At 44.3% G+C, this 13,834-nt stretch overlaps 1 protein-coding gene across 1 annotated transcript in view; it reads left to right on the top strand.

The window, feature by feature from the left end:
* The window catches only part of adamtsl4 (ADAMTS-like 4), a 35,016-nt gene extending 23,202 nt beyond the window's left edge, over positions 1-11,814 (top strand). The window contains exons 6-17 of the mRNA XM_062399767.1: positions 1,969-2,108; positions 2,520-2,724; positions 3,127-3,305; positions 4,937-5,096; positions 5,602-5,874; positions 6,039-6,168; positions 6,892-7,096; positions 7,721-7,894; positions 8,007-8,186; positions 8,398-8,577; positions 9,052-9,199; positions 9,298-11,814. Of these exons, the coding sequence (XP_062255751.1) occupies positions 1,969-2,108; positions 2,520-2,724; positions 3,127-3,305; positions 4,937-5,096; positions 5,602-5,874; positions 6,039-6,168; positions 6,892-7,096; positions 7,721-7,894; positions 8,007-8,186; positions 8,398-8,577; positions 9,052-9,199; positions 9,298-9,428 (2,105 nt within the window). The 3' untranslated portion in view covers positions 9,429-11,814. The remainder of the gene's footprint in view (positions 1-1,968; positions 2,109-2,519; positions 2,725-3,126; positions 3,306-4,936; positions 5,097-5,601; positions 5,875-6,038; positions 6,169-6,891; positions 7,097-7,720; positions 7,895-8,006; positions 8,187-8,397; positions 8,578-9,051; positions 9,200-9,297) is intronic.
* The last annotated feature ends 2,020 nt before the right edge of the window (positions 11,815-13,834 follow it).

Here is a 13,834-nt window from a genome sequence, read left to right on the forward strand (position 1 = left end):
CAGAACAATGAAAAGGCATCTAAACAGTCCAGTTTGACTAATCCCTCTCTTTGGTCTGTAGGTTTTCAATCTTTTCCCCTCTATGTTGACCTCTGTCCTACTTGTATTACACCTGTGAAAGCATTTTGGTGTTTTACGAAATTCACCTCACTTATTCTGTGAGAGCATATGGAATTCCTTTGTGTTGACGACATACTGCACTGGTTTTGAATTCTACGCTGGACACAAGGTTGAAGGCGGGGTCCGGTATTTGACCCTTTTGACCTGTGACCTTTGCTCTCGACTATCTCTGAGGAGCCTCTTGACTTTGAAGGTGGTACAGGAGCTTTGGATTATTCCCGTATCATGTCTTACTGAGCTATGACACCATGTTTTTTCATGGTGTTACAATCTTCAGTGTTATTATATGGAAGTTTTGTGGCACGTTGAGGTAATATCAGAATCGCAGTTTGATGACTTTGTAATGTCCAATCGTTTCATTAAGACTTTTGGAAGGAAACTTACATTTTGTTTCAGGGACAGAATAATAAAACTGTGGAATGTTTTCTCACCACTCCTGGCAAAATGTCCTGCTGCTCGTATTTATATGGAATTTAATAGTGTGTACATTTCTGGCATTATGCAGCAGAGAAATATGACACCACAGCGGGAAGTCGTAATTTCAGAAGCACAGGGATTGTCCTTTTAACCCTTGAACTCCCAATTACAGAAACTCCTCCCTCCCTCTTGCAACCTAATCTCTGACCCTTTACTCATGCTATGAGCTCATGTCTGCACACACACACACACACACACACACACACACACACACACACACACACACACACACACACACACGCATCAGCTTTGCCTTTGGGTCTTTGACCCCTGTTGCACCCCCTGTCTCAAATGATGAACAGTCAAGCCTCTCACTGTCCCTTCCTTTCTTTATCACCTATTTGTTCATCTCTGTCTGATAATTTGAGAAATCTGCTTATTGAAACTTTTGCTTGCAAGTGAGACCAAAACATTTACATGCATCCACATTAAAACCCAGATTTAAGTTAAGTTAATGGGGTTTGTGGTCTGGAAGGAGCCCTGTAAGATTTCAGTGAGGCCTGAGGATGCCTCTGACTTCATGTAGCCTCTGATTGATGTTTATTGTGAGTGAAAAGTTAAAAGTTAAAAAGACTGAACCCTGACCCTGAAGGTCTGCTGCGATCTAAAGCTTTTTCCAAATTCTGATATTGAAAACAAGATAACAGGAACCGGTTGACTGATTTTAAGATCTATATCCATCTCGCCTGTGTGATAAAGATACCAACACCTTGGAAACTCACCAAGTTAAGACCATCGTTTTGGTCCAGCTCTTTTCATTCAACATTAAATTTTGAAAAATTTGAACTATTCCTTTAAACCTGCTTCCACTGTTTCAACACATTTGTTATTGTCTCCACATTTTATGTGTTTACCTCACCCCCTTTCCCATGTGAGATCCTCTGTATTCTCTACACGTCTGTTTGTCGGCTTATTCTCCAAGTGCTGAAGGACTTTTCATTTCCTCTTTTACCATAAAGCGCTCTTCTTCTTTTTCTCCTTCTTCTCCCTACTTCTCTTTCTCTGATTCTTTCCTTCAGTGCTCCATTTCCACGTACATGTCTCCCCAATGAACGCGCCCGTTGGGTTCCTCTCATAAATCTCGACCGTACGTTTTACCTCACTTCTGGATCTGCATCTCCTGGGAAAGCGCTGCGGCGAGTGCACGAGCGAGCAAACGAGCAGCAGGGGAAATATCCAATCACTCTCTCACCGTATGACAGTCATGTGTTCTGGCCCCGGACTGCTGGCCACATGGAAAGACGTTCATCCCCCTGTTGTGTCTTCTCCTCTCCAGTCCCTGAGAAACCTCACAGGGTCACACAGGACATCTCACAGTCACCGGACACGTATGTTGTGCATGAACCCTGCTCTGTCTTTCTGTGTTTGCAGTTGGTGCGGACAAGCAGTGCGAGCTGACCTGCAGACCTGCCAGCTATCGGTTCTACGTTCGTCAGGCCGAGCGTGTCAGAGACGGGACTCCCTGCTTCAACGTCAGCTCAAATGACGTGTGTGTAGAAGGACAGTGTCTGGTGAGTGGATTTTAAACACGTGTCGGGGTTTCTGAGTCCCTGCTGTCTAGTCAGGGTTGACAAATTCCAGGACCTGGCTCTGTTAGTTTCACGTCTGGAGGCTGATTTAAGCCTGGCATTCAGATTCAGAGTGTCTCCAATCCCTTTTTTTTCTTTATTACCCTTCTCTGGGCCTCTTTTCTCTCTCTCTTTCCAAATTTCTCTCATTTGCTCGCTCACTCGCTGATTTCAGCCTCATTCCATTCGCACAAACAACGGGGAAATAAACACTGGCAGTGGACGTGAAACGCCAACAATATTGGAGACGCTGTTCCCCGCTCCCCCTCCCACATGTCTCCCTTGTTCCCCTATACCCCTGTTCTCCCCCCGTTGTCCTTCCCGTCACTCACTGTCACCTTCTTCTCCTGCCAGACGGAGGGCTGCGACGGCGTCCTGGGCTCCGGCTCCGTGACTGACAAGTGCGGAGTGTGCGGCGGGCAGGACACCTCCTGTCGGAAGGTGACGGGAAGCTTCCAAAATGTCACTGTTCCGCTCGGCTACCACAAGATCCTGGACATCCCACCGGGTGCTACATTCATTAACATCACGGAGAGGCGAGCAAGCCCTAACTACCTGGGTGAGAGATGTCAAATTATGCACACACACACACACACACACACACACACACACACACACACGCACATGCAGTTTAAGATTACTTGAATAATACAGCTCCAGTAAAAGTGGGATGTTGGCAGGGAAATGGCAGATTTGGGAATGAGACTTGGCCCATGAGCATGTGTGTGCTGGCCTGAACTGAGACTGTAAATTCTGTGGCCTTGCGGACTGGGGGCAGATAAAGCTCGTAATGGTTAGAGCCCAGAAAAAGCGAAGTGAAGTGTGTGTGAGTGTTTGTCTTGCCAGCACTCTGTCTGGTACTGATACAACTCTCCCAGTCTCATGGGTGTTTCTTAAGAATCTTTCTAAACTATCGTCTTCTTCTCCTGTCTGACCTTCCGACCCTGTCTTATTCCTCCAGCCATGAGAAGTGGCACCGGGGCCTCAGTGGTGAACGGGCGTTGGGCTGTGGACCCCCCAGGAGAATACCAGGCAGGGGGGACCACCTTCACCTACACCCGACCTAGAGCCCAGGCGGAGGAACAGAAGGGAGAGTCCCTCAAGGCCCCAGGACCCACCACCACACAGCTACTGTTATATGTAAGTAGTGGAACACAGGAAGGTTTTTATTTTTAATATAAGTAAACATGAAGCAGGGCATGACAAAACGAAGTTAATGATAAGCATCACATACACATGTATATACAGACTATTTCACACCCATTTAACATTATTGAGAGCCCGAGGCGACGCTCTCCTGTGACGAGAAGATCCTCCCGATAGCAGCATTGTTTTCACATATTGGTGGGATAAACTCAGCTACACTATAGCTTAGCCTGAGCCACATCAGACTTTGCATGGCTAAATAATGACAACTCTGCCCTCAGGCTAAGATCTTATTGAAGAACAGAAGTCATGTGTAGATTTACATCGAGGACGGGGATAGAAATAACAAGCGTCCAGAGTTTGATCTCCTCTGGAATCACCTGCATTTTTAAGACTTACTGGGATGTAGGTTGAAGACTCAAAGAGGCTGAGAGTCTGTGACCACACCAGCGTCAGTGCCGGGCTGCATTGCTCATTACATGCTGGAAAAGACATTATTGGATGGATTCAATTAGAAAGACAAGTCTGCTGGCTGCACATCCACTGCCACTGCTGAGAAAATAAATGTCTGGAGGCATCCCCGGAGCTTTGGGGTAAAGACACTGGCTATGAACTGCAAGGTTCACGTCTGGCCTGAAGCCTTTGCTGCACAGCTGTTCTCAGACCTGCACAAAACTCTCCTGAAATTATCCAGAGGGGCTGCATGTGAGAACACAAATTTCCAAGTCAGTTGCTCCCCGAACTTTCGAGTATTTCCTGGCAGCCCCCGAGAAACAACTTGTGTGAAATCCTGCAAGATAGTGTCTGGAGAATTCACCGTGAGCGTGGACAAGTTGATGAACCTTTCTAACACTTGACAGATGCAATACCCAGAAGAAGACACAGAAAAATATGTCGTCTCGAAATAACTATTAGATTTGAGAGTTTTTGGTGATAATGGCCGATGCCGGTGTTGATGGGATGTAAACGAAAACACATGATCTTCACGGCAGAATTTATACATTCCTGTATAATGTCCTGCCTCCTGGATGTGCTACCCAGGGGCCGTCCCTCAACCCAAAGTTGTCTGTTGCTGTTAACGCGTCTGGACAATCTCCTGCTGGGTTCTTCATACGTGAAAGGGAAACTGTTTGTTCTGTCCTGATCCTATTGTGCCGACATTAGCTGGAGTTTATGTGGGAAAACAACTTATTTCTCTCTCTTCCGCCTTATCGCATGTATCTGAAGTATCTCAAGTATCGAGGTTTAAAATAACCCCCCCCCAAAAAAAAAAAAAAAAAATTACCTCCGCACAGAAGCTGTTTCAGAACATAGCATCTCTGGTACAGCACAGCAGGCTCCTGTTGATTGAGTAAAGATGACCTTTACTGTGTTAAGTGTTGTAGACGGGGATTTATTGCGAGAGGAGGAACACAGTGACAAGTGTACACCCCGCTGAGGTAACCCCATCATGTCACCGACCCCTCTATAGCTCACTCTCACCTCTGACCTCCCTGTGGAGAAGAGGGGAGTAGCACATTTATCTTTGGGGGATCAGTCAAATTGTTTTATGCTTTTTTTTTTTATTTCTTGTGCCCTGCTACGTTTCACCTCTGTGCCTTCTTGCGCCTCGTTTTGCTCCGCAGATCATTTTCCACAAGGAGAACCCGGGCATCGACTACGAGTTTTACATCCCCGTGGAGAAGAAGGAGGCAGGGAGGGAGAGGCTGACGGATAGAGGGAGGCAGCGGGAGACGGCCCGAGAGAGGCCCAGGGAGCGGGAGCCAGTGAGGGCCCCCCTTCGCAGTAAGTCCATCACACCTTCTCCCCAGCAAACCCTACGATGAATGTTTTCTCCTTGTTCCGTACAGTAGTAGGACAAACATACAGCTCAATGTTGCTGGGTGGCGGAATTTACACAAACAAATTAATCTCCAGATTCATTCTTTCCAAATTAGTTGGGGAAACAGCAACTCATATACTCGTAAAATGATTGACGTGTTTATTGACGGGTGTGGTCGTTGGCCGAGTGGGTGGAATTATTAGAGAAATGTGCCTGTGTGCTTGTGTATGACCTAGATGGGAGGCTATCTGGTGCACATGTCGGTCGTCATGAGACCCTGACCTCATCATGACATCATTAGCTTCTGACTCACTGCCTTCCTACTTATCCTCAATAGTTCATCAGTTGTGTTTTGCCCCGTTCCTCACACTTTATCGCTCTTCCCCCCTCCTCCCCATGTCTCCACCACCTCTCCTGCCCTTTCTAATGTGTCTTTATGTCCCTCTGTGTTTTGCTCTTCTCTCCCAGGTCCTCTCACGGTGTCAGTAGAAGACCCTCTTCCTGCCCCTCACCCTGTTTCGATCCCCTCTTTCCCCTCTTCTTCCTCCTCCTCCTCCTCCACGTCTGCGTTTTCATCCCCGTCCTCAGACCGCTGGATACATGACAGGTTGCGGCCTCGAGGATCCGCACCCAATAGAAACGCTCGGATCCCCCCTCGCACTGACCTGCCACCGGACACTCAGCCTATATTTGTCTGGAGAAGAGGTGGACTAACAGAGTGCTCTGCTTCCTGTGGCAAAGGTCAGACGTCCTCATATATATGTCATTTCAAAATTCCTTGCCCCATTGACCACAAATGCTGTTACTTTGAATGATGTGATGTCTCCCTCTTGTGGCTGGTGGATGCAATTACAAGACATTGAACTAAAATCCCTTTTAATCTGTCCATGCCTTTGTTTCTATAGGTTATCAGTATCGAGCCATTCTGTGTATAAATCGTCAAACAGACGAGGAAGTTCCAGAGAGGAAGTGTGACTCTGCAGCCAAACCTGTTCCTGAGGAGGAGCCTTGTAACACACACCACTGCCCACCATTGTGAGCTTAATCATGGTTAACCTTGAGGAGATGCAAATGTTACAAATAGTGTGTTTCGGCTTCGCAACTTTCCAGAGGTGAAAAATAAGTTATATGCTGACAGAAGCTCATGCATGTCTCATAGCTGATAATTTACTGCAGTAAAACCACAAAATCTCCCTATCCCGTCATTTTTGTGGGTTTGTGTCCTTTAGTCTAATTTTCCTTATACAATTACAGAATTCTACATCTACAGCATCTTATATAGAATAATCAAGTTTAGTTTGTCTTCTGTAAGATAAATTAAATCCTGGAAAGCAACAACAAAGATGAATTCTACCATAAACAGTTTGACTTTAGGGGATTTCTTTTCATTGGTTTAAAAGAGAAAAGATGCTCAATTATATGGATTCATTTTTTGCTTTGTGTTTTTTTTTTAGTTAAAGGATTAAGTCAAAGATGAGTCGAAGCCCATTTCTTTTCATACATTTTCGGTCAATTAAGCTGAGAATGATGGTGACTGTGGTGAAGTCTTGAAAATACAAATATATACAAGTACTATTTCTAATCTGTAAGTGTACTGAGAGGCATACAGTAGCTATCTGTGGTGTCACGATATAGATGAAAGCAGTAACAATCTATAATTGTATATTTGATATATATAATATTTGACATTGTATGATTTTCCACCAACATTTATCGTTAACTCTATTCCTCCCGTCTCCTTCCCTATCTGTGTTAAAGTTGGGAAGCCAGCGCCTGGTCCGAGTGCAGCGTTTCCTGTGGAGCCGGCCTGCAGCAGCGGCAGCTCCAGTGCAGGCAGAGCTTTGGGAACCGCTCCACCATGGTCCACCCGCAGCGCTGTGCCAGCCTCACGCCTCCAGAGGCCATGCAGGCCTGCGAGCTCCGCCTCTGCTCCCACTGGGAGGTCAGCTCTGACTGGACCACAGTAAGACCACAACACCAGTTACAACCCAGGCAGAAAGAGTCTGGTTAAAATAAACCTAGTAGTAGTTATCCTTTAAATTCTGGCGTGGTGCTTTTTGATGATGGCAGTGTCTCTAGCATGACTTTTTTAAATCCCTTCATGAGGTCAGATTACACAAGTGAGTGGCAGAAAACCATTTATTTATTTATTACATATTTGAGAAAATTTAAATATCACAATAATGATGAATGATAAGTAAATTCATTAATTTGTGAAGCCAACAAACAACCTCTATGTTTTTATTCATAATTTAAGTCCTATTTGAATTGTGTTCTCTGATTCTCATTTCTGTTTATATCTGTACATATTATATTATTTACACATATTCTGTTTTTATATAGATGGTATGTGTGTGCTTATCTTCTTTTTCTGTTTTTACTGCTGCCCAACCAATTTCCCTTTGGTTACAAATAAAGTGAGTAATTTATTGATAATCAACCCTAAACCTTCTTTGACTAGAATTTAATTTCCTCTGCATCACACACAAGGTAATGGGAATGTCGATGAATTCGATCTCTGGAGTTTATGTCCTCCCTTTCATCTGTTTCCTCTCCTGCTTGTTTTTCTCCTCTCTGTCTATCACAGTGCTCAGTGGACTGTGGAGTAGGGAGGAGGACAAGGGGCGTGCGCTGTGTCAGCGATCAAGGCAGCCTGGTGAACGACGTGGACTGCAACTCCCGACTCCGTCCACAGGGAAGCGAGGAGTGCAACATGGGGCCCTGTGTCACCAACTGGTACTTCACCGACTGGGCCAGCACCGTGAGTAACACACACACACACACACACACACACACACACACAAAAACAAAGGAATGAACACAGCACTTCACAGTATAATCCTCAACACGAACTTCCACTTTGTGTCGCTCAGTGTTCGGCGCAGTGTGGCCCCGGGGTGCAGAAGAGAGAGGTGGTGTGTCTGGCTCGAGGAGGGGTCAGAGAGGGTAAAGGAGGAGGGGACTGTGTTGGGGACAAACCGGCAGAGATGAAGGCCTGTAATGGAGGCCCCTGTGTGCCAACAGCCATGTGGTACAGCAGCCCCTGGACACAGGTAAAATGGAGGGAATAAAGAAGGAAGGAAATCCTTTTTATGTTTATTTCCTGTCTAGTTTCAGGTCAATTGTGTTTTTATTTTAATTTACTTAACTAAACCTTTTGTTTAACCTTTGTTAGTTTGAGGTACAGCTTTTATTTTGCAGTGGTTACAGCTACCTTGTTGCTGGTGTAGATTATCCGATTTATTTGTGCTCTTTTCATTCCAGTGTAACGTGCCATGCGGAAGTGGAACCCAGCGACGTGACTTACTTTGTGTTCAGAAGACCGGGAATGATTTTGCTGTCGCGCCTGTCAGTGAGTGTGCTCATCTGGACAAACCTGCAGCGGTCCAGGAGTGCGAGATGGGAGAGTGTCAGCCACAGTGGTTCACGACAGAGTGGAGCGCGGTGAGAGACCAGGGGCATGGGGGAATCAAATATTGAAACATTTTAATAACAGAGGAAAAAAAGTGAATTGTGATGAGAAGATAAACAGTTTTGTGTTGCTGTTTCATTGTGCTTTATATTGTAATAAGGCCATTTTAAAATTATTTCATCATGACGTAATTCCTACCAAATGATAATGAATGAGGGATTAATCTGAATAAGCTGTAGATCCTGTCTCTTGTCTTATTGTTTGCATTACTGCTGTTATATGACATTGTTCTCTCTCATTTACTTCCATGTGATGATAAATTATTTTTAATCTCCATAAGCTTTCAGTTGTGTCTATAGTGCATGGTGTCATGTTTCTTTTATTATCCCCATCATATCACATCACATGCTGGAGAATAATTTTCTTATCAGTATAAGCTCTAGGAGGAATAATGTTGAATTTAAATGTCTAATGATATTCTTCCCTCTCTCTCCCTCTGTTCTCAGTGCTCACGGTCATGCGGAAAAGGTTTACAGATGAGGGAGGTGCGGTGTCTTAAACCAGACAAAGCGCACAGCCCTGAATGTGACTCCAACACCAAACCAACACAGGAGCAAATATGCAACACAATCCCCTGCAGTCCCCAAGTCTCAGGTTGGTGTGTGAATCCTCGGTGTGACTGTGTATTTACAGGTATGTGTGTGTTTGGCTTGATCCCTAACCAGCATCTTACTCCTCTTCCTCAATCACAGATGAAAACTGCCGGGACAGACGTCACAACTGCGTGATGGTGGTGCAGGCCCGGCTGTGTGTCTACTCCTACTACAAGACCGCCTGCTGCGCCTCGTGTACCCAGAGTGCTCAGCGTGCCAAGAGGCAATAACCTGCCGAGCAGAGACAGGTGCGCAGGAAGTAGTCGAGGATTAGGTCAAGAGGGCCGCTCACCCCTGAAATGACGAGTCTGTAGAAACGGACGGCCCAGAGTAGGCGTGTGATGGCTTCAGTAAACATTCAGCTTTTTTTTTCTTCCTGAGTCTCCAGGCCATACACTGTGAAAGCAGCCGGCTCCTCTTGCCTTTACTCTGCATACGGTTTAAGATCGTCTCTTAGAACCGCTTATCCCACTGAGCTTGTTTCTGTTTACTTCGTGCATTCGCTTTAACAGCTTCACAGCGCGTCACACTGGGCTGAGTGACGCGTCTGATTTCCACCCTGGAAGGCTCATTTCTATGGCCGAGAGATGATAACGGGAGGTTCTCGCTGAGGACACAGCTGTGGTTCAACAACCATTTTAGTATCTGTCACGATTCCTTGTGATCAACAGTATCCTGAAACAGACATGCATACCACTAATTATGTTCTGATCAAATAATTACCATGTGTGCTAGAGAAAAAGTGTGTGTACTGTAGTTCTATGTGTGCTGAGGATCTACTGGAATAGATCTACTGTGTTTCTGCTTGCTGCACATGTCCCCCGGCCGAGCTTGAAGGATTTCATTTACATATAGTGTGTCATTATTTTTGTTTGTTTGCCAAAAATATTTCCTCAAGTGTCCTTTTATTGTTCACGTCAGTATTTGGACAGATGAACCAAAGGACTGGGGTGACCATGGCAGTAGGTGACCAAATAAAAAGAGTGAGAGGCCTCCAGGACCTGGAGGATATTAGACAGGAATGTTAAACAAGCAGCACAGACTCTGAACGGTCCATTCGACATGTTCCTGTCAATATACATGTAGGTCTTTTTAAAGAGAATTGATGGAAGGGTGTGAAATTCTGCCATTAAGGTGTGAAGGCTCATAGTTGCAGTTGTGTTTTTACTGGGCTAAAGACGATACTGCTCTCTAAATAAGATTTAAAGGAATATATATTATCAGGTGATAAGACAAAGAGATTAGGGGTCGTTGGTTGGTTGTGGAATCCTCTTGTCAACCAATCGCGTGAAAGATCTGACTGTATATATTTAGTGCTTTTCTAGACTTATTGACCATAGCACTTCTATATGTTGCATATTTTTTTCCAATCATACACCATTTGCAGTTTGGGGTTGGGTTTCTTGCTCAAGGACACTTGGGAACGCAGAGGAGCCCGTTATTGAACCACAGACATTCTGGTTAGTGGACGACCCTCTCTGTCTCCTGAGCCACAGCCACCAAAAACAACAAAATATCAATTTATGACTTCCTGTCAATGTCTCTGGCTCTCTGCCCCGAGTTCACATGTTCCTACTGAAGATCTAAAGCCTAAAAATCCCTCATAATATAGTTTCATTGAACAAATTCAGCAATTTTTTTAAACCATTGGGGAACTCAGTCGTCAACAAATGTCACTCAACTCATTGCTCATTTGTTAGGGACTATTTCCTGCTGTGGGATCACATCACACCGTGACTACTGGGCTGAGGTATTTAAGAAACACAGCTTCACGCCCCCCCGGTTTCCTCGCCTCATGTCAATATATCCTTTCCATCATCGCCTTGTTGGGAGGGAGAAGATAAAAATATGTCCTGTGAGAATAGGTGATGCCAGAATTAAGACACACATTACTGAGGAACCTGTTTCTTATAAGCTAAAATAGGATCTAATAATAAAACCATTCTGCTTTGACCTGAAAATGAAAATATTGCGTATCGAGGTGGCGTCCTCTGTATATGTGTGTAAGTAATCTTTATGCTTTGACTGTTATACTTAGCTCTTTCTTGTTTTTTCTTTCATTTTTCTTCACCTCCCACAAAGATGTATTCGAGGAGTCTGTATATTTGTCAGATATGTTTTAATGTCTATAATTTCTTATTGAATATAGTAGGCACTTATGTTTTATAACTAAGTAGAGTTATCAGAAGTGTTGATGTAGACTGCATTTATTCTCATCTAACTGTCTTATAACTATTGTATTTGGCCCCTAATGTGTACACATGAATTATGGATGTGTGTGTGTGTGTTTTTGTGTGCGTACGTGAATGGTGGTTGATGTTTTTCTTTCTGAGGCTTTGAATATGTCCTTCTCCTCTATAATCCCTCGTAGTGAAATTTACATTTTATACAAAAACATCCCCCCCAAAAAAACGATAGTAATTTATCTATTATCTAAAGAACATGTAATTTATTTTCTTTTTCTAAGGGGCTGTAGCAATTTTTTGTCACCATCAGAGTTTATGAGATTGTTTTTATTGTGACCCGGTCATTTTTTATCATGCAAAAACAAAAAGCAGTGTGGAGAAATGATTAAATAAAAAAACTACATTTTAAATAAAACCGAAACAACGTTCAGCCTGGAGCTTTTTCAGTGTTTTCTTTTTATCCAATGACTGAGGATGATGTTGCCCGTTTCTTCCAAATGATGGCGCCATTGAGTCTCACGCAGTTGTCCACAAAAATGAAACTACTATAGGATACATGTCTGTTTTGGTGTCAAATTCACATTGAGGCCAGTTGCATTGATGATTTATTTACTATGATTTATTTTGTTTCCGTCTCTTATTACAGAGTATGATGATATTGACTGTTTCATAAAAGAGAGACACCCAAAACAAGGCAGTAATTTAAGGCAGATCATTTTACATTCAATAAATAGTATGGGGTCTGAAAGACATGAAACCAACCAAGCAATTGTTTAAATAATTACGGTTCCTGTGAGGCCTTTTTGTGTGTGGTGTGATGTTAAAATGTCCTTTACCAAAACTGTGTTGCCACATGAATTTTATCAAGGAGATTATTACAAATTTTTCCCGGTTGAGAAAGGTCACCTATGTCTTGCTGTCGGAGTAAGAGGCTTGAGGAGAAGCGGTGTGATGACTAAGGTCAACAGTAAAACAAAGTGAAAGCAGGGGAGAGGAGATTGAAAATGTAAAGGTCATAGCAGCCTTGTATATATGCTGCTTAGGAGGCCTGGTTCATCTCCTGGTTTACAAACACTCTGGTCATGAGGCTACATCTCCCATTCCCTCTAGGATAGTCTTTGTATTCCTCATATTTGATGTATTTAGTTCAGAGTCAAATTTTATTTTAGTAAATTATATTTCCTAACGTGATAATGGCTGAATTCTAAAAGCTTTGTCTTGCACCTTTCAATATGAAAACTGATGGAAGTAGTCACATTTAAACTGAAATAACAGGACAGGACCTCTATGGCCTTCAGGTCCCGCTGACAGATAAGAACTCAGGTGTTTCGAGAAAATTACCCTAATACAGAATATTAGCTTTTTGGCCAATGGGGATTTTTATAAAAGCATTTGTTATAAATCAGTGTTAACTGCATTAAAATAATCAAAACTTGTAGCTGTAGATGTTCTTAAAACTAAATATGTAATATGTCTTTCAAATACGATTCAACCTTCAGTCTGATGGAATGATTTTGATGGCTGCATATCAAAAAAAAAAAAAAAAGCTGAGTAATACAGAACTTCCCTGCTCTTGCATTTGCGTCGGTTGTGTGTTCCTTATCGTGCCGGTGGCGTGATTCCTACTGCCTGCACACCGTTCACATCCACAGGGCACAGAGGGCGTTGCGTGCCACGTCTGGGTTTGCAAGAAGCCCCTCGAGTAGTGATATGCATGCACATGTGTGTGAGCGTGTGCGTGTGTGTGCGTGCGCGTGCGTGCATGTGTGCGTTTGCTCACAAAGAGTGCACCCGGCGAGGCAGGCAGATGGTGACCTTTGGGAGTAAATTACCACGAACCCTATGACTCCCTCTCTGCACTCAGTCCCGCTTCCCAAAACTCTGGTCACGCACATACACGCACACATTTAAATATATCATCCTGAGATAGTGCTGTGATGTGACACCGGGAGCTGCTCCTGTCTTTCCGCGCACAGTCCAGGCTGATGTAAAGTAGGCCAACTCCAACCCGGAGCCATCTCTGCTTCCCTCTGTCACACATTTGACTGTGCGTGTGGTAGTGAGTGTGTTTTTGCGGGATCGGGTGGGAACAGCTGTAGTGGTCGTGATTGGGTGCGCGGCGGCGGCGGCGGCGGCGGCGGCGCGCACCCGGCTTCACGTCAGGAGGCATCTTTTCAGCACCAAGGCCAGGGCTCGCGGCCAGAACAATAGGCGGCTCCGAGTCGCGCAGGCAGCGTCTGACAAGTTGCGGCCACTCGGGCAAAGCGACGAAAACGGATGAAAATTCATATCGTGTATATGGCAGAAAAAAAACGTGCGTCGTGTTTATTATTTGTGTCTCTAGAAGATAGTTCAATGAGTATGGAAAAGCGAGTTTTTAATGGTTTTTCGCGTGAGTGCGGCGGACGTGGTTAGCGACGGTCCCTGGCCGTTACGTCACAGGCTGCTAG

The sequence above is a fragment of the Platichthys flesus genome, chromosome 11 (genome assembly GCF_949316205.1).
Source record: "Platichthys flesus chromosome 11, fPlaFle2.1, whole genome shotgun sequence".
Taxonomy (NCBI): domain Eukaryota; kingdom Metazoa; phylum Chordata; class Actinopteri; order Pleuronectiformes; family Pleuronectidae; genus Platichthys; species Platichthys flesus.